This window comes from Lampetra fluviatilis, chromosome 2, assembly GCF_964198595.1.
Source record: "Lampetra fluviatilis chromosome 2, kcLamFluv1.1, whole genome shotgun sequence".
Lineage (NCBI taxonomy): Eukaryota > Metazoa > Chordata > Hyperoartia > Petromyzontiformes > Petromyzontidae > Lampetra > Lampetra fluviatilis.
In genome coordinates, this window is record NC_136276.1 from 14,017,941 (window position 1) to 14,038,277 (window position 20,337).

Consider the following 20,337-nt stretch of genomic DNA (forward strand, 5'->3'; position numbering starts at 1 on the left):
TCTTATTCTTTGGGTCTTTCGGTAAAGTCACGTAGATAGGTTGAAAGAAAATAACAAAAAACTACGACGTTTCGATCACAAAAAAAAGTTTTTTTTTCTCCTGATGACGATCGCTTGTGTTGTGATCGAAACGTCGTAGTTTTTTGTTATTGTCTTTCAACCTATCTACGTGACTTTACCGAAAGACCCAAAGAACATGTACAATTAGTTTAAACAAAGAGGGAGGTGTTAATACTGGTAAGAACCTCCTGGTACACCAGCCCACAGGGGATTATTGTGTCCGTCGTGCAGGGAGGGGCTGGGTGGGGAGGGTGGGGAGGGGCTGGGTGGGGAGGGTGGGGCTGGGTGGGGGGTGGGAGGGGTGGGACTGGGTGGGGAGGGGCTGGTCACCCCGTGGTGCCCTTATAAAACTCAACATTTAACCTACTCACGCCGGCTTGTGCCCGCCCGGAATGCACCACGCCGCCGTTGACCCTGGCCATTGACCGAGCAACCCAACGTTCCTACCAGCTCCCTCCGCAGGAATGTGTTAATTTCGGACCCAATAACACAACCCTCTTTTCCCATAAGGTCTATTATTTGTCGAATGCGGTTTTGCCCAACATGTTTTCTTCCAGGAACGTAACCCCCCCCCCCCCCCCGTTCAGTGAGGTATATCTGATAATATAATGTATATTTAATAAGCGTCACCTTACCGAAATGTGCCAGTTTTTCTGTAAAGTATAAGCCCATTGTGCACTTTCAATATAATTTTTGGTAAAACAGAAAATGGCCAGTGAAGTGTTTACACAACACTGCTAATGCGTCTATTGTAAACACAGAATGTTCAAATCATATGTGAACAATCAACATAACTAGCCGTGGTATTTAAAAAAATGTGTCAACAAATCCTGACAAAGGCATCGAACCATTACATTACGGTAATGGTAATAATAATAGCGTTTTGTTTGCTCATTGCTCCTCATGTATATGTAGACTTTTCAAGGAACAATGCTTTGATTCGAATGTGGATTTTCTATGCTTCCTTATCAAATAAAACATATTCTACAAAGAAGTTGTTTGGTACATGAGGAACACGTATTTCTTCTATACATGGTCAAGATGCAACCCGTGCAATATCTTGTTACGCGTCACACTGCTTGGCAGAAGGGTCTCCAGTTAAAGGCGCTGTCGAGAGTCCCTCTACAGGTACTTTTGGCCTACTCTTCCATGCTGGTTATGTCTTGGAAGAGCTGAGAGGACCCACACTTTTCTCCACCATACGCAATCTGTTGTGTCGGTGTACCTATTTATAACTTTGAGTGGCGGGTGGTTAGGGGATTTAAGAGACTTGCAACATTGTGTGTCAGGTGGCGCTGCACAGGATTGAGAATCCAGTGTGCTCACTATGACACCACTGTAGCACCCCTATTTTCTGCTATAATCAAGGCAAAATCATAAAGGCCATTATGTGGGGTTTTTTTAAGTTTCATAACATCAGCCCAATCATTCACTCGTGGCAGGATGATTTCATAAAACGTGGGGTGCAATGTTCCATTCCATTTCTCTCAGGCATTTTTAAATTGCCTTGTCTCCCAGTAAAATAATGTCATTGAAATCAACCAAAAATAACATAAAACGCAACACATCTTCAGGAGTGAGAAATATATATTTTTTAAAACACCGAGACACAACAGAAACATCTGGTGCATATAATGGAATTTTAAAAACATTCCCCCGGAGTGATTTCACACCAAACAGAACAATTCATGGGGCAGGCAATGGAAAAGGAAAGTCTGGGGGGGGGGGGGGCGGTGGGGGGCAATGATAATGATGACGATGATTGGGAACACTCACGTCTCGGAACTGCACGAGGCCAAGCTCACCCAGCTCGCTCACGCAGCTGTAGGCAGCCTCGCTCTGCAGGAACAGCTGCGCCAGGCACATCTCCTCGCTCCGGAACAGGGAACCCATGCTGACGTCTTGATATTCTTGCGTGTCAAAAAAAAATTGGTATGTTCTTTTTAATTCCTACGAATATAACAACCGCCGAGGAACTCCCTCCGAAGAGACTGCTGCTTCTGCAGTGGCTCGTGAGTCAGACGGCGCGACGAGGTGTGAATCTCGTGTAAGCGAGCCTCCAAAACAAAGTGAGCCTTGGAGAAATAACAGCACGAGCAAAGCGAACTAGGCATCAAACACTGGCACGGCGCTCGGATAACTGTGCTCGATCCACGTGCCTCTGCCTGAGTGCACTGTTCAAAGTTCACGCTCGGAAGTGAACAGTGATCCATTAGCCAACCGCGCGCCCCATATTACACAATGACAGGAGATGATGGCAGTGAGTAGCACAATGCTAAAAATGGTCCGATTACTGCTCCATCAGCACTTGGGAAGCGGGTGTGAATCTTGCCCAGACTCGTGGCAACTCTTCCCTTTAACCGTAGCAAAAAAAACGTCGGTATCGCAGACTACAGTTTAAGCCGTAGGCAAGCGAATCCAGTTTTACATCGTGCCCAGATCCCATTTAAACCAGTCAACCAGCACTGGTTTGTTTGTACAGAATGGGAAAAGGCAATTCGGTTCAACGATTGTTGACCATGGTGATTCAGATTACCCAGTTTGGCCTCACATTCTCAAGTAACACCATAATGCAGGCTTCCCTAAACCTTACACTTATTAACTGTCACCTTGTCATGTTTATCAAACCACGTCTGCGTGTGGATTTCAATGCACAATTACGTTTGAATTGGGAATCAGTAAAACACGACGAGGACTGGTGCTTTAAATCCCATAACAAATGAATGCTGTATCGTGTGCAAATATGTAGCATTGTCGCTGAGATGCCCAGGTATGTATGAACAATTCCACAGTATATTCTTTGCCACACGTGGACTTGATTACCATTAGAACGGGTAATACATCAGTCAGGCCATGTAGGCAACCGATCATTTGTGCCCACAAGCAAACATCATCCCAGTGTGTTTTCCCCATAACCGTATGCATTTACAGGGGGAAAAAAAGAATGATGTATATTCAATGATTAGTAGACGTAAAAAAATTTAATGTCACACTTGCAGACACTCTATTAGAAAGTCCCGATGTTACCGTGTACACATTTCACAAATGTATTTGTATAACGTTATCTTACTGGTGTTAACTTTAATGGCATTTATAAAGTAAAAAATGCTTACGTGTGATGAATTTACCCCAGTCGATCGGGTACGTTCAAGATAATGCAGACATCTGCCACAAGTTTATAAAGTCATTGCAAAAGCATCCAGTAAATGTAACTGCTGATTTGCCGTTCCAGAACAGAAGTGGTAATTACATTGTTAAATTAAGCAATTTGTTTACGTTTTATAGGCATGTCATAAAGGTTATGTAACATGAAATAATCCTGACTGTTGTCAGATTATAATAAAATATGAAACAAAGTTAAGTATCATGTTCAAACCTTCTGATAGAATAATCAAACGTTTGGTGGCTGTGGCTTGTATTGTATTGTTCTGCTAGTATTGTGTTGTTTTGTTTGCATTGTTTTGCTTATATCCATTGGTTTAACGTTTACTCAAAGTAGACAAAATAGACATTTACTCAACGTCTTCCAGATGTATAACCAACTACTTAGGAGCCGAATGTGTCAATAAAATGGTGCACCAAATATATCTCCATCTGGAGCTGGACTGTTTAATGAGGTCTCACCAACAACCATGATGTTTGAGATTTATTTAACTCGTCAGAAGGTTAGAAATCCTTCCGCTTTCTTTACGTGGAATATGCTGCCGTATCTTGACTTTGTAGTTTATTTTAATTGAGAAGAAAATGGGGGGGGGGGTCAACCTAACTACTACAACATAATGTTTAATTACACTGTGTAACATTTTTTTTGTTACTGGGTAGTAAGTGTTATTTCCTGATTGGTTATGCCTCAAAAGTACAGACAATTGCTATTTTTACACGCTTTTATTTAGCTCACTCTGTTGTTGTTGTCGTTGTTGTTGTCGTTGTCGTATTCTCAATTCTTGTAACTCAATTTTTACCCACTTCCCAATGTGGTATCGACTGCAAACTTCGTATACTTATGTCTTACTGATGAAGTTACTAAATTCTATCATAAAAAAGTAAATAATATATTTTTAAACAATCTTTCTACACGCTTTCTATTAACTCTGTCTGTTGTTGTTGTCGTATTCTCAAATCTTGTAACTCAATTTTAACCCACTTTCCAATATGGTATCGACTGAAAACTTGGTATACTTATGTCATACTGATGACAATACTATATTCTATCATTAAAAATCAAAATAAATATTTTAAAGCCATCTTTTTTATATGTTATATTTCGCCTTGGCTCTAATTGTCCACGCTCAACTCATGTTTTGCTGTAAATCACCACGGTCCCTTACGTTATGGCAAGCCTCGGGGTCACTTCCTGGAGTTGTGGAGTTCTGCCATTTCTCGTACGGTACATTTAATTAAAGCGGGGTTTTAAAAAAGTATTTTTAAAATATTACTTATTCCCCACAAGCTTTGCTTTTGTGACCTGGACAGTTATTTCTTAAAATGGACCTATTTTTCAGAACACTCCAGATAGATTCAGTGCAGAGTAAACTTGAAATAACTTATAGAACATTCTAGAAATTTCCAGTAATATTAATAGTATTATAAATACAGGGGCTTTAAGCCCACCAGTTCAGTTTAGTTCCAGCTGCCTAAGTGGATACATATCTGCATTTTTCTGAGATGGCATCAAGAGGCTGCAAGCATCCGGCAGACGCATTTTGCTATGTTTGCGGCCAATTTATCAAGACAAGAGCGAAAAAGTACTCTTTGGAAGTATCTGCTAAGATGTGTGAGGCCTACAAGGCATATTTCGGCATGCCTGTCGGGGATCAAGACAAACCCTGGGCACCTAATTTCACGTGCAAGCAACGCAAATAAACTCTGGAAGGTAAGATGGACAATTGTTGCTCAGAATTTTATGTTATAAAATTTGTTACAATTTTATAAATTGTAAAAGTTTAGAATTTTAAATGTTTAGCAATTTTCAATGTTATTGAAAAAACATATCATGTATGAAAAATGTTGCGATAATCTCTTACACATTAGTCATGGGTGAAATGAAGGTATTTTTGAAGGATGGTAACGAGGGGAAAAGAGAGCCATGAAGTTCGCTATCCCAAGAATTTGGCAGGAACCCACTGACCACTCAAGCAACTGCTACTTCTGCATGGTGGACCCTTCCAAACTTCGGACTGGCAAGAATGCACCTGCTGTCACGTATCCGGACCTTCCTTCATCCATCGCCACGGTGCCACACTGCCATGAGCTCCCCGTACCCACTCCTCCGAAGAAAGAACAGCCGTCTTTAGCAAAGAACAGCAAGTCAGAGAGCATGGAAGACATTGTATATCCAGATGACAATTTCAGAGGTGGAGCTGAGGAGAGAAACCCATACTACCCCAACCAAAAATACCTCAACGACTTGATCAGAGAACTTGGTCTCACCAAGTCCAATGCAGAGTTTTTGACGTCTCGGCTCAAGCAGTGGAACTCGTTGGATAAAAGTGTGAAAATCACAGATCAGAGGAAGCGTCACCAACATTTTTGCAGCTTCTGCCACAATGTGAGCAGTCTGTTCGAGGCAATCGGAATCGCCTGTAACCAGAATGAGTGGCGCCTCTTCATTAACAGCTCATCCAGGAGCCTCAAAGCCGTGCTGCTCCATAATGGTAACAAGTTCCCGTCTCTTCCTCTGGCTCACTCGGTGCACTTGAAGAGGATTACAACAGCATCAATACCTTGCTGGACGTCTTGAAGTAAGATGAGTACGGCTCCGAGGTCATCGGAGACTTCAAAATGGTGGCATTCCTGATGGGTCTCCAAGGCGGTTTTACCAAGTTTCCCTGCTATCTTTGCCTTTGGGACAGCATGAACACCAAGGCGCACTACCACAGGCGGGACTGGCCACAGCGGACCGAGTTCTCTGTGGGGAGGAACAGCGTCAAGTGGGAGCCACTGATGGACCCCCGGAAGGTGCTGATGCCACCACTGCACATCAAATTGGGCCTTATGAAACAATTTGTCAGAGCTGTAGCTAAGGAGTCGGCAGCCTTAAAGTACCTTCAATACTTCTTTCCTAAGCTGTCTGAGGCAAAGGTCAAAGCTAGTTTCTTCGTCAGACCACAGATAAAAAATATTCTGGAGTGCAATGAATTCCCCAAGAAGCTCAATAGTAAGGAGAAAGCGGCTTGGAACAGTTTTGTCGCAGTGGTTCGTGGCTTGCTGGACAATCACAAGGTCGAAAAGTATGTGGAGCTGGTTGAGACTCTAGTGAAGAACTTCGGTACAATGGGCTGTAGGATGTCCCTTAGAGTCCATATCTTTGATGGTCATCTTGATTAATTCTAGGAGAACATGGGAAAATACTTGGAGGAGCAAGGCGAGCGCTTTCACCAGGATATACTGGACTTTGAACGCCACTTCCAAGGACAGTATATCGAGGACATGATGGGAGACTACATTTGGGGGCTGATTCGTGAAAGTGATTTAAATATAATCGTAAATCTCGACAAACTACTCACTTCTAAATATTTTGTAGTAATTTTTGTATTACTTTAATATGAATACATGTTAATTTTGATTCACTTGTTTTTTTTCTGACTTTATGTGAACGAAAAGACACAAATTCGCCCATTTTCTCTTTGAAAATAAGTACATTTTAAAATATCACTGTCCTGGTCACAAAAGCAAAGTTTTTGAAGAATAATAACCATTTTCTATACTTTTTAGGCATAAGCAATTATAAAATAACACTTATTACCCAGGAATAAAAATTGTGTTACATCGTGTTATTCTACATAAGCGCCGAGAGTTTAGCACAGTGATGTAGTGGTATAATGTTTGATGCGCTGTACCGTGAACCCAGCGACCCGAGTTCCATTCCCAGACACCACTAGCAGTGAGTGACCAGTGAAATCAGAAATGGTCCTGCCCTCCCACATTCAGCACCCCACACTGACCAGCCTGGCATATGGCCAAAAAAACCCATAACTAACATGGCGTGGGGTTGTCTTCGTTCAATGGTGGATTGAGAATGGTTGTAATTTATTTTATTTAAGCATTGAAAACAGGAGAAATTGAAAGGATCCAGTTCCCACACTCATCTTAATCCAGATATGTTTAGCTGAGCTCCAAGGTCAGGTGTGGCCATACAATTAGAGCAGGTTATATGCAATAGTATCAATCATTCAATTCATTACAATCACCAGAGCTGACCTCGGCACTTTTTGACCCCGATTAGTTCAGATGTTTTAAGCTCTGATTTATTGTCTGTTGGCCTGCAGATTAGTCATAGTCTGGCTGTACATGGACATCAGCCTGCATTATGCTCTCGCCAATTATTATAATAGTACTCAAAACATAATTACACGATTTAAAATCAGAGGGAATTATTGAGCAATAACATATGAATGGTAATTGCTGGCTCCCCCAGACCTGGCAAATGTTGGTTCACAATGAAGATTTTTAGGCAATAGCAGTCAACAAAAAATGCATTCAGCAGCCTTGGAGCCAAAACTATGGTCAAGAAAGAGGAATTAATTGATATTTATCAACTATGTTTCTCTTTTATCGTACAACTCAATGCAAGGGAAAGATCAACATTTTTACCCCCTCGTGTATTAATTATTAACGTAAAAACATGGCTTTGTTCAATGTAATTTTAGAAATCAAAGGAACCCCCCCACCCAACCCCACAAGTGTTGACAATGTTTAATTGAATTTCATAGCAGTCAGAGTTATTATAGCAGTCCACTACAGTGGATAATATGCATGAGGGTCAATAAGCAAAGCTACTAGTATAGCTTGTTACATATTTACACTGGTAAGCATTTTTTTGCAATTAACACTGCAGTATACGCATCATATAAATGTATAATCATTAGAGTGACTGTAGTCTTGACTTTAGTCTCATCATGCTGTGGTATTACTATGAACTATGAGATAGCTGTCAGTGTTAATACCCACATTACTATACTGAAAATAACGTGTTTAATGTCACACGAGTTGTGTTATACAAAGTCGTTTTGGTTTTCCCACTTCTAATCAACGTTGATCTGTTATCGGAATCATTCAATTGTGTTTTTGTTTGCTGATATCAAAAAAGGGTTGCCTTATAGAGATAATTCCTGTCATGGGAATGATGAATTACGACCACTGTCACAGGCCACTGTTGATCAGGAAAATATGTTTAGTTTTAATTTGATGACAAAGACAAATATCTCAAAGGTACGAAAAGTGACTCATTGTACTTCATGTTGATTGAGCCGTAGCTATTTTCATCTAAGAAGGGGTTACATGTCACTTATCTAACCACATCCACCTTCATTCGTTTCAGTTAAGTTACTAAAAGGACTAGCCACGTATCCATTGTGAAAAGAAATATGGTAACAAGCACACACTTGCCACCTCTCATTAAAATAGAACGCTACTCTGTTAACCCATATGCCGCTTTGGATATGTCTACTCAGCAAAAGCATGGGCCGTGGTAACAGGGCAGTAATTAATTACGATGACTTTGGTGATGATTTGAGTTATACGGCCAACTTTTATGTGGGTCATGGAGCTTTGTACCCCGTCTTAAGAGCCACCTATTACCACACATTTTAAACATTAATTATCCACGTGTTCTTAGGAGAAATATTAACTAAATTGAACTACCGTATACAATTCTGGTTAAGTCGTAGCACATATCATACTTATAACTGCTCTTTTGTTAAATGTACAGCCCTTGTGTAAATTAACTGCTGAATGTAGGCCTCGTTGGTCATGGGAGTCATCTGTTTATACAAATCTAGTACCACAGAGAATGAGTGAAAAATCATAGGTTCTTGATGGGTTTGTTTTCCATAAAGCGAGTTAACCTGGCTTAGTTTTTCCAATTCAACTTAGAAAATATTTTCTATGACAGCTCCAATTTCGTCGAAAGTGCCACTATTCTATATTCTGCACAACATAAAAGACATAACAGGCTGATGAGAGCCGTTAGCCAGTGATGTACATTCCATATACCTATGGCAGGGGTGAGAAATTATAAGACAAGCAGTCGACTTTTTTTAAAAGTGGAACTCATTTTATTAACCCCAAAGAAGTGAATGACTCATTCGAAGCAAACTGGGATGTAAACTCACGTTACTTCCTACGATGAGTTGTGCACAATAGCCAGTATGCAACACAGTCACATACTCTACAAAGGTGGGAATTTACTGCATATAAACGGTAATGGTTTTCACTTTGCAGAGCACAACAATTAACACCTTTGTTATTCTAGAATATTTATAAAAAGGATTGTGCCAGTCTGCAATTAACATTGAAAGTAAAATGAAAATGCTTACAGCAAATGGGTGTTCGATGGGATTAACCATGTTTAACCAGAAATAGAGACAAGCATGGAGCACATATGCTAAAGATTCTGCAACACTATGAGGAAATTATGATGGCAACGGTTTGCAACAAAAAAAACATATTTCAAATACATTCAACAAAAAGTCAGCAAAACTAAAATGAGCAGATTATCTTTGCTCTATCACAAACGATTGCACTAAGAGAGCAATCGAGGGCTCCTAAGGAATTAATTGACGACGAATCAGCATACCACACTGAGCAAGTTTGAATGTAGCAAGTGGACTGTATATATACATGATTTTTTTCAAATATGGTAATCTCAGATTTGCTGGAAATTGCTGAGTAAAACCTCCACGGACACCAACCTCAACACACACAGCTGGAGGTAACTGCCGCGGCTGCCTCTGTCCAGCGATGTGTATCAGGGGGATCAATGCAGGATTACTCCATAGATATACAAGTTGCAGGAGGTTAAATGCATTGCGATTTGCTTGACTGGTTCTGGCAGATGTACACAATGACATTCACAAACTTCACATCAGTTTTGGCCAATAGAATTACAGCACAAGTGGAGTGACACCCAGCACAGTAGTCTTCAATAGTATAAGCATTTATTTCTTCCAGAAAGAGACACGGTCATCAAAGATTCCCTTTATTCCAAACGTTCCCAGCTCTCGCGTCCCCCTACTTATATATCACTCGAGCCCCTTTCTCGAAGGTTCATTCACCCACTTTCTCTCCAGCCAATCAGCTTCCCACTTTCTCTAACGGATCCCAAACCGTTCTCCCCTGTCAATCATCCTCCTTTTCCCTGCCCTTCCCATTTGTATTTCTACCTTCAATTCCTTCAATTTCCCTGCCTCTAACCATCTAATTTCAGCAGTGGCGGCTCCTGCAAAATCTCTCAGGGGGGGCAAATGTCTGGATGATTGATAAGGATAAGGTCCACCCATATTCTCAGGTTTTTTCGGTAAAGTCATGTAGGTAAAAACATTAAAATTAATGAAAGTAAAATAAAACAAAACAAAAATAAAATTCACGACGTTTCGGAGGCAATGGATAAATTAACAGCTTAAGCATGTAAAGGCAACTTCACTTCTTTAATATTAATGAAAAATAAAGTGACTCTTACAATACATCTTGTTTGTTTCTATCTCACTATTATTACAATCCACTTAGTTTATTTTATTAAAGATTTCACTAGGTGGCGACAAATAACATTGTTGACTGAAACGTGCTTACGTATGATGACGTAAGCACGTTAGTGCGAGCCCTCCCGGAAGCCATAGAGAATGCATTGCAGCGCCCGCCTTTCGAAAAAAAACATCTTTGAATGTAAGTCTATGGGACCACACGGGGCGATTCTCAGCCAGAGTGAAATCGCCCAAAAAGAGGCGGTACTCCACAGAATGTGACATGACGCTGATTGGACTATATCCAGAGGCACAGTAACGGCTGAGATTGGTGGTGCGTCGCCCAATCGCCCTAATGAAGAAACCGCCCCTGAATTTCAGGCCCGTTAAGTAGCCATCATAGGGTTTGTTTTTACAGCATGATTCTCCGTGTCTCGTGGTGTCCACCACGTCAGGCGAGTATCGTTGGTAGTGATGCAACCTCCACACAAATATAAAATGTTCGCATTGAACTGTATGTGGGATAACGTGCAAATTATGTTATCAGACCATTCTATCCAGCCCATCATGGATTTGAAATTCAAAAAAACTCTATTCAGAGATGATATAAGTGCTATCTTACCAATAAAATACATTCCATTGCATGTGTAGTGATATCAAAAATATTTGATGAAATAAATTAAGCTATGATTAAATTATGTATCATAGGTTCTTTATTCATACCGTCAAAGCAAGCTTTTGTTTGAAATTAAATTGTGTTTAGTGCTTGAATACAGATGTATGTTCACTGATACATTTGCTTTTGTTGGGTCATTCAATCAAAATGACTAAAGGCTTGTGCTGTCTTGAATGATTTATATGTTTTTGAATCAATAATACTTCACATCCATCCTTATACTGTACTTGAATTAAAAAAAATCACGACAGGAATAATTCACACGACTGAATTAAAATAGATAATCGTTTTTGTTCATTATGAATATATGAATCGCTATCAGATACATTTGTTTCACATCACATAAATATGTGAGGTTGTAGGAAGGAAGTCGACACTGTCAGAAAATTTGCCTTTTCATGTGTTTCATGAGCTGAACTAAATGGACAAATTAAGCGTGCAATTAGGAATTGAACAGAATATATAACCCATAACTAATTTAGCAGTGGCTTTTTTCCATACATCTCAAGAGGGCATCTGACAAAATCATCCATATTCATACTCAACTAAGTTGCAGTGCAATGGAGTTCTATGGTTTTTGTTTCTCGTATCCTCAATTGAAGTTATCTTAGACATATATAGAGTATCGTGAAAAATACGAGATTCATTATACACGAGTAGTGGAGAGTCCATTGAGATGCAAAGGTAATGCATTACTATAAGGAATTTGCTCACCAACATCTGGAGTTTTTCCATGAAAATGTAATTTTGTGTGGCCAGTTGTTGGCAAGAGGCGCACGCGCCAACATGATTGTATGAATGTATGTTGAACTTCTTTCGCGCCGTACATTAGGCAACCATGATAACCAAAGGTGTTGTAAGTGGTAGGAAGTATCAGCAGTGCTTCGGTCTTTAAGCCAAATTACCCAAATTATCTGGTCAAAGATAATTCCATCTGCATTCTCATGAGCCGCATATCATAAACTTTTTCAACGACATGCCATTAATTGAAATTGGTGAAGTGGTCCAGGAAGCGTTATCCAGAACAAACCTATGTACGATACTGTATACGTTGTATACATTGCGCTCATATGCAAACACATTACCAACCTTATGTGTTTATTGAACTGACGGCAATTTATTTAGAAAAATAGGACCAGTTTTTTTTTTAATGCTGCCTTTTAAATCTAGTTTGTTCAATGTTTCCTATACATTTTTATTTCTCATGGATATGTTAAATGCACAATACCTAGATTTGCATCCTGTATCACGTACATTTAATTGCAAGAGAGTATTTGTAAATTATATAGGTATAGGTTAGATGTGTCAGACTGTCAGTCTATGCATACAAGTAACCATAACATGGTCTCCAAATAGACATATTTAAAATGTATCACTTTGTGGAATACGTATTGCATTCGTAATATCTAATAACCCATTTAAATGTACATTCCATTAGACGGATCTCTCTCGTCTAATGACCTGTCCTCAAATTGCTCCTCATTTGCTGTTTGTGTAGTTAATGGATTTTTACAAATGCTCCATATGCCTGACCTTCCTATCTTTCCTTTCTACAATCAATTTCCTTTATTCATCCAAGACACTGCATGTTTACTTATTACCAGGGGTCGCAAAACAAATGGATCGTGGGTCTGATTGATGAAGCATTGACAAAGGATAGCGAGCAGGGAAGTTTTGCGCAACGTTATTGGTCTAAGTCCCACGGACCTGCCCCTACGTTCTACATGATAATCGCTGTGGTGGAAGGACTTTACTTTCTTCTTACAATGGTTTAATTTGAATCACACTACATGTTGGTTGTGCAGGTCATATAAATTGTACGCATTCAGTATAAATTATATCAAGCTATGCTGATAATGCCATTGCAAGAAACGCCACGTTCCCAGATGCAATTTAGTTTAGATATAAGGTTTTTAAGTGAAAGTGTTTTGTTTGTCTAACAAGGTGAATAAAAGAGCAGGATGAATATCATTGCCAAGAGTAACCTGGGTCACGATAATGCTGAAGCAAATAAAATAAACTCCAGCAATGAAAACAAACAGAAATCAGAACATTGTGTGTTTGTGTTACATTCAAAGCATGTGGGCACATTCAAAGTATGTGCTGTGATTTCATTGTGCAACAATTTTTTCTTTTTTTTTGTTCCTGGGTAGTGTTATTTCCTAATTGCTTATGCCTCAAAAGTAGAGAAAATTGCTATTATTCCGCACAAACTTTTCTTTTGTGACCAGGACAGTGATATTTAGTAACTTCTATAACATTCTAGAACTTTACAGTAATATAAATAGTAGTAGGGGCCTTAATCCCACCACTTCAGTTTAGTTCCGGCTGCCTAAGTGGATACATATCTGCATTTTTCTGAGATGGCATCAAGAGGCTGCATGCATCCGGCAGACGCATTTTGCTATGTCTGCGGCCAATTTATCAAGTTCAAGTTTCAAGTTCATTTATTAGGTATAGCCCTGTGAGCCATTCGACTCTTGAATCGGGTGCAACCGCAACAAACAAAAAACAAAAACATGAACAAGAAAACATCTTAAAGTGAATATGTGACTAAGTGCAAACAGAAAATCCAAGAAAAGACAGCAAAATGTTGCAGAACAAGAGCGAAAAAGTACTCTGTGGAAGCATCTGCTAAGATGTGTGAGGCCTACAAGGCATATTTTGGCATGCCTGTCGGGGATCAAGACAAACCCTGGGCACCTCATTTCACCTGCGAGCAATGCAATAACTCTGGAAGGTAAGATGGACAATTGTTGCTCAGAATTTTATGTTATAAAATTTATTACAACTGTTAAATTTTTAAAAGTTTTGAATTTTAAAATATTTTCAATGTTATTGAAAAAATATATAATGTATGAAAAATGTTGCGAGAGTCTCTTACAGAATAGTCATGGGTGAAATAAATGTATTTTTGTAGGATTGTACAGAGGGGAAAAGAGAGCCATGAAGTTCGCTATCCCAATAATTTTGCGGGAACCCACTGACCACTCAAGTAACTGCTACTTCTGCATGGTCGACCCTTCCAAACGTCGGACTGACAAGAATGCACCTGCTATCACGTATCCGGACCTTCCTTCATCCATCGCCATGGTGCCACACTGCGATGAGCTCCCCGTACCCACTCGTCCGGAGAGAAAGCAGCCGTCTTTAGAAGAGAACAGCAAGTCAGAGAGCGAGGAAGACCTTGTAGATCCAGATGACAATTTCAGAGGTGGAGCTGAGGAGAGAAACCCATACTACCCCAACCAAAAAGACCTCAACGGCTTGATCAGAGATCTTGGTCTCACCAAGTCCAATGCCGAGTGTTGGACGAATAGGCTCAAACAGTGGAACTTGTTGGATGAAACTGTGCAAGTCGCAGATCAGAGGAAGCCTTTTTGCAGCTTCTTCATCCGTCAAGATGGGCTCTGCTTCTGCCACAATGTGACCAGTCTGTTCGATGCAATCGGAATTGCCTGTAACCAGAATGAGTGGCGCCTCTTAATTGACAGCTCATCCAGGAGCCTCAAAGCCGTACTGCTCCAATATGGTAACAATTACCCGTCTCTTCCCCTGGCTCACTCGGTGCACCTCAAAGAGGATGACAACAGCATACTCTTTGTTTTTTTCAGTAAAGTCACGTAGGTATAAAATAAAAGAAATTAAATCACGACGTTTCGGGCGCAACACAAGTGTCCGTCATCAGATGGGACAACCACAGCTAGAAACAATTGCTGAAGTGGGCAAAAGAGGTGCTTGTATCAAGAGGCTATCTAGGTAAGAGAGGGAGGGCGGAGCAAGGGAGGAGAGATGGAGAGTGTGGGGTAGGGAGAATGGGGCGCAAGCACGGCAAAATGCCGGGCTGGGAAGTAAGCTGCAGAAAACTGGAGATGCAGATATGAAGGCAAACTATAAAGCAGTTAAGGTTTTACCTGGTTAATAACATCCTTCCAATGATTGCTCAATTTGTATCCATCTTCTCGGTTGAAGTTATGTCTATGTTTATATATCTGGATGGCTTCATGAACAAACCTTTGATAGTAGCCGGAAGGTTTCCAGAGCACCTTGGTCTCGGAAAAAACAATATCATGAGAAGCCACAGCGTTATAGCAATCGTCAGCCACGGCAGATGTATTAGTCCTGTCGTGTTTCAGATCTGCCTTGTGCTCGCGAACATGGTCCGACACATGCCGTTTCGTTTCCCCAAAGTAACAATCACCACAGGAGCAACTTAGTTTGTAGATTCCCGGATATTGCATGTCAGGAATGACATCCTTCACAGATGGAATTAGATCACGGATTTTGTGTACTGTACTGAATCGGACCTGGATCTTGTGTTTGTTAAAGATTTTGGCAATCTTTTTGGTAACGCCTGCTATGTATGGTAACGTGATGGTTTTGATCGGCGTCTCAGAGGATTGTTTCTCATGGTTGGAGAAACAGCTTTGCGGATAATGCGGTCCGAATATCCATTCATCTTAAGGGCCTGGTGTACGTGTTCCAGTTCACTGGATAGGTGGTGTTGGTCAGAAATGCAGTGGGCCCTATGGTGTAGTGTTTTGATGAGGGAATTCTTATGTGCCGGATGGTGGTGGGAATCAGGTTTCAGATAGGAATCTGTGTGGATGGCTTTCCTGTAGACAGTGTCCCAAAGAGCCATCATGTTTCTTCTCAAACACAACATCCAGGAATAGTAGCTTACCATCCTTCTCTACTTCCATGGTGAATTTGATGGATGGGTGTATGGAATTAATGTGGTTGAGAAATTGGTTCAATGCTGGCAGGCCATGTGGTCAAATGACGAAAGTGTCATCCACATATCTCTTCCACAAGGAAGGACGTAGGGTGGATGTCTGGATGGCATCTGTTTCAAATTTCTCCATGAAAACATTCGCTATCACTGGTGATAAGGGGGAACCCATGGGAGTACCTTCATTTTGTTTGTAGAAAGTACCATTCCAGGTGAAGCGTTGGTAAGGCAGTGCCTAACCAGAATAGTAACATCAGGGTTCTGTCCATTTTGGAATAAATATTCAATTATTGCTAAGGTGTCAGGCACTGGAACCTTGGTGAACAGAGAAACCACATCAAAGCTGACGAGAAAATCATCTGGAGACAGTGAAATGCCCTTGATTATAGAGATCAAGTGAGCTGAAGTATGTACTGCTGAGGTAGTCTTGCCACAGTATTAAGACCTTGCTGGATACCTTGAAGTATGATGAGTACAGCTGCGAGGTCATCAGAGACTTCAAAATGGTGGCATTCCTGATGGGTCTCCAAGGCGGTTTTACCAAGTTTCCCTGCTATCTTTGCCTTTGGGACAGCAGGAACACCAAGGCGCACTACCACAGGCGGGACTGGCCATAGCGGACCGAATTCTCTGTGGAGAGGAACAACGTCAAGTTGGAACCACTGGTGGACCCCCGGATAGTGTTGATGCCACCACTGCACATCAAATTGGGCCTTATGAAACAATTTATCAGAGCTGTAGATAAGGAGTCGGCAGCCTTAAAGTACCTTCAAGACTTCTTCCCTAAGCTGTCTGAGGCAAAGGTCAAAGCCGGTGTCTTCGTCAGACCACAGATAAAGAAGATCCTGGAGTGCAATGAATTCCCCAAGAAATTCACTAGTAAGGAGAAAGCAGCTTGTAACAGCTTTGTCGCAGTGGTTTGTGGCTTCCTGGGTAATCACAAAGTCAAAAACTATGTGGAGCTGGTTGAGACTCGAGTGAAGAACTTCGGCACAATGGGCTGTAGGATGTCCCTCAAAGTCCATATCCTTGATGCTCATCTTGATCAATTCTAGGAGTACATGGGAGCATACTTGGAGGAGCAAGGCGAGAGCTTCCACCAGCATATACTGGACTTTGAATTCCACTACCAAGGACAGTATAACGAGAACATGATGGGAGACTACATTTGGGGGCTGATTCGTGAAAGTGATTTACAGTATCATCGTAAATCTAAAAAAACTACTCACTTATATATCTTTTGTAGTCATTTTGTTATTACTTTCGTATAAATACATGTACATTTTCATTCATCTTGTTTTTTCTGACTTTATGTGAACGAAAAGACACACATTCGCCCGTTTTCTCATTTAAAATATATAAATAAATAAATATCACTCTCCTGGTTACAAAACCAAATTTGTGGGGAATAATAGCCATTTTCTATACTTTTTAGGCATAAGCAATTATGCAATAACACTTACTACCCAGGAACAAAAATTGCATGACATAATGATTTCAAGGAGCACAACAGAGATACCATTTCAATCCCTGCAGGGAGAACCCTCGGCATTATAAAACATCTAGTGGTGCGTTGATGTGACAAACATAGTGACACATTACGACATCTTGTGAGAATTTATAGACATGTTTTGTTTCTAATGAATGTTGAGTGATCACTGCAGAATATATTTGTCCACAAATTAATCTTAAAGACCAATTTATTTCACACACAATGTTGGGCGCTGTACAAATTATTCATTAAAATGTTTGTCCACGAATAAAACATGCGTACCTTCTTATTGAAAGTGAGTGTTTTTCAGAGACTATTGCGATCGCTATAAAGTGTAAGCTAATGACTGGCGATCAAGGGCAGACAGCAGGAGAGCAATCTCTCTGTCCTTGCTATACTGCCATTAGTCAAGGGCAGGGAGCTTGTTGTGTCACAAAGCACGAACAGCGACAATGTTTTTAGATAAAACACAGCGTGGAAAACGTTTCTATGACTAAAGGTTTTGCAGATGCAAAACACCCTGTCTGCGTATTAACCATGAATATCATTGAACAGGAATGCAAGGATATTTCACATGTAATTTAGGATGTTGTCATGCGTGACTCAATGCTGCACCATATTGTCATTTGTGATGTTGATGCAGAATGGCTAGAGACTTGTCTTTCAGTTTGTAACCAACACAAAATATTTCACACTATGGACAATTGCAAATCGACTAGGGTGCTTGATTCCATGAAACAACACCCCTGTAACATTCTCTATCCCTACACATCCACCATCACACACTTTACACATTTCTGCAAAAGCCAGTTATGAAATTACTTCGATTTTTTTCCCCATCGGCTGTTGCATTGCTCACAACCATGATAACATTGGATGTACATTAGCCTCTGCTAAATTATTCAAAGATATTTGACATTTATAAACTTATATTCACATGACAGCATATATATTTTTACATATACATGAATTCAATTGTTTGAATGTAATTGTGTGATCGTGGTCAACTGTACTAAGTATTTAGATACAACACGTTTTAAAATGCAGCAGAAAATATATTGCTGTACAATAAGAACTTGGGAACTATTAAATATCATAATTCCAGTCTAGTTGTGCCACAGCAAACATTTTACAACGTAACCATGAGCCATAAGGAAACGTCGATCAGGGCCATGGTTGTATTGTATATGCAATTTAAAAGGACTTGGAGTGTGCGTAGACGTAATGACTACAAAACTCTAATTCTGAACTACCTACATCAGATAAGAATAGGTTTTCCCCTTTTTTCTGGCAACAAAACAGGTGTTAAGATGTTAAAACACCAAACTGAAACCTTTTGCAAGTGTAATAAAAGACTCCGTCAGGCACTGCTGGTCTCCGCTTGTCTTTTATTCAGGTTCTTCTCCGCACCCCGCTGGTCTCCTCCACGGACCAGCATCGTCTCGCGCGCGCCCCGCGCACCCTCCCTCTCTCTCGCGTGCCACGCACGCTCCTCCGTTAGCTCCTCTACTCCCGCACTCCGCACACCGCTGGCCGACGGCGTGCTGAGGTCCTTCGGCCACGTGGCCGATGGCGCGGATCTCTCTCTCACCACTCAACGTGGCTCAGACTCTTAACTTCCCCGACTACCCCGATCTCTTCCGGGCTCCCACTTATATCCATTCCCCCCACGTGACCCTGACTCCTCCCCTTCCGGATCGTCAGATCCGGCCTTCCCATACTACCCCGCTGGCTCCGCCCCCATTCACCTCGCCTCCCATTGGAGCCGAGGTGAACGGTGACCCCTCCCACACGCCCCGCAGACCAGGCTCCGCCCCCCAATACCCCGGGCCGTGTGATTGGACCAGAGCCCAGCAACAACCCCATTTACGCTCGCATTAAACAAGGAATCATGTCTCCATTGACTACATATACTTGTGGTGAAAATACAAGCAAAAAACATGCTCTGACAGTATATGCATTGTCTTTGAAACTGATTGGTCCACACCAGAGACAGCTTTCTTTCGAGCCTAGTCTCAAACGGTGTTAGACCAGAGGACACCAAAAGGCGAACAGCACAAAGACAATGCACTATCAGGACAATGAGAGCTCGGGTGAGCAGCTATATCATGGGACCTCCTTTGCCAGTCTGGAAATATAAGAATCGGTTTTCCCCTATTATTGGGTCTTTCGGTAAAGTCACGTAGATAGGTTCAAAGAAAATAACAAAAATAACAAAAAACTACGACGTTTCGATTTTCTTTGAAGCTATCTATGTGACTTTACCGAAAGACCCAAGAATATGAATTCATGCAGTCACGAAAGCTTTAAGTCAAGGCTTTCCCCTTTTTCTGGCAACAAAACAGGTCTTAAGATGTTAAAACACCAAAAGGTTTCAGTTTGGCGTTTTAACATCTTAACACCTGTTTTGTTGCCAGAAAAAAGGGGAAAACCTATTCTTATATTTTCAGACTGGCAAAAGAGGTCACATGATGTACCTACATCAGAGCTTTAAAAATTACATTCGTAAACAGTTCGAACAGATGTCAAGTCCATTAATACAGATTTATACACTCATTGTGATGAATATGGTGACAGGGTCACAATAAATAAAATACAAATCTGAGATAGGGCGAATAAAAAAATCCAAATCAATTTTATGAGGAATGTACCCATTACCATCTGGCCCTAACAGTCAACAATTTGCTCCACCTTGGCAACTTGTCGTAAAATCTTTAGCTCGAACATCCGATCATTTACTGCAAGGTGACGCAAGAGAGATTTCAAAAAATGCACGGGGAAACTGATCATCCACCTTCCAGCACTTTAGGTCCTCGCACGCAGGCTTGTGGTGGCGACTTGCAAGGCGCATGCACGCGGGCGGCATGCTAATTCCCAATAACCTACACCCATCAATCCCAACCTTCACCGCTCACCG

At 41.0% G+C, this 20,337-nt stretch overlaps 1 protein-coding gene across 2 annotated transcripts in view; it reads right to left on the reverse strand.

Annotated features, from left to right (window-relative positions):
- LOC144943197 (V-type proton ATPase 116 kDa subunit a 1-like) overlaps positions 1-1,953 on the reverse strand; it is a 228,886-nt gene extending 226,933 nt beyond the window's left edge. For both annotated transcript variants that reach the window (XM_078870471.1, XM_078870461.1), the window contains exon 1: positions 1,837-1,953. In XM_078870471.1, coding sequence (XP_078726597.1) covers positions 1,837-1,953 — 117 coding nt within the window. The remainder of the gene's footprint in view (positions 1-1,836) is intronic.
- Positions 1,954-20,337: the final 18,384 nt, after the last annotated feature.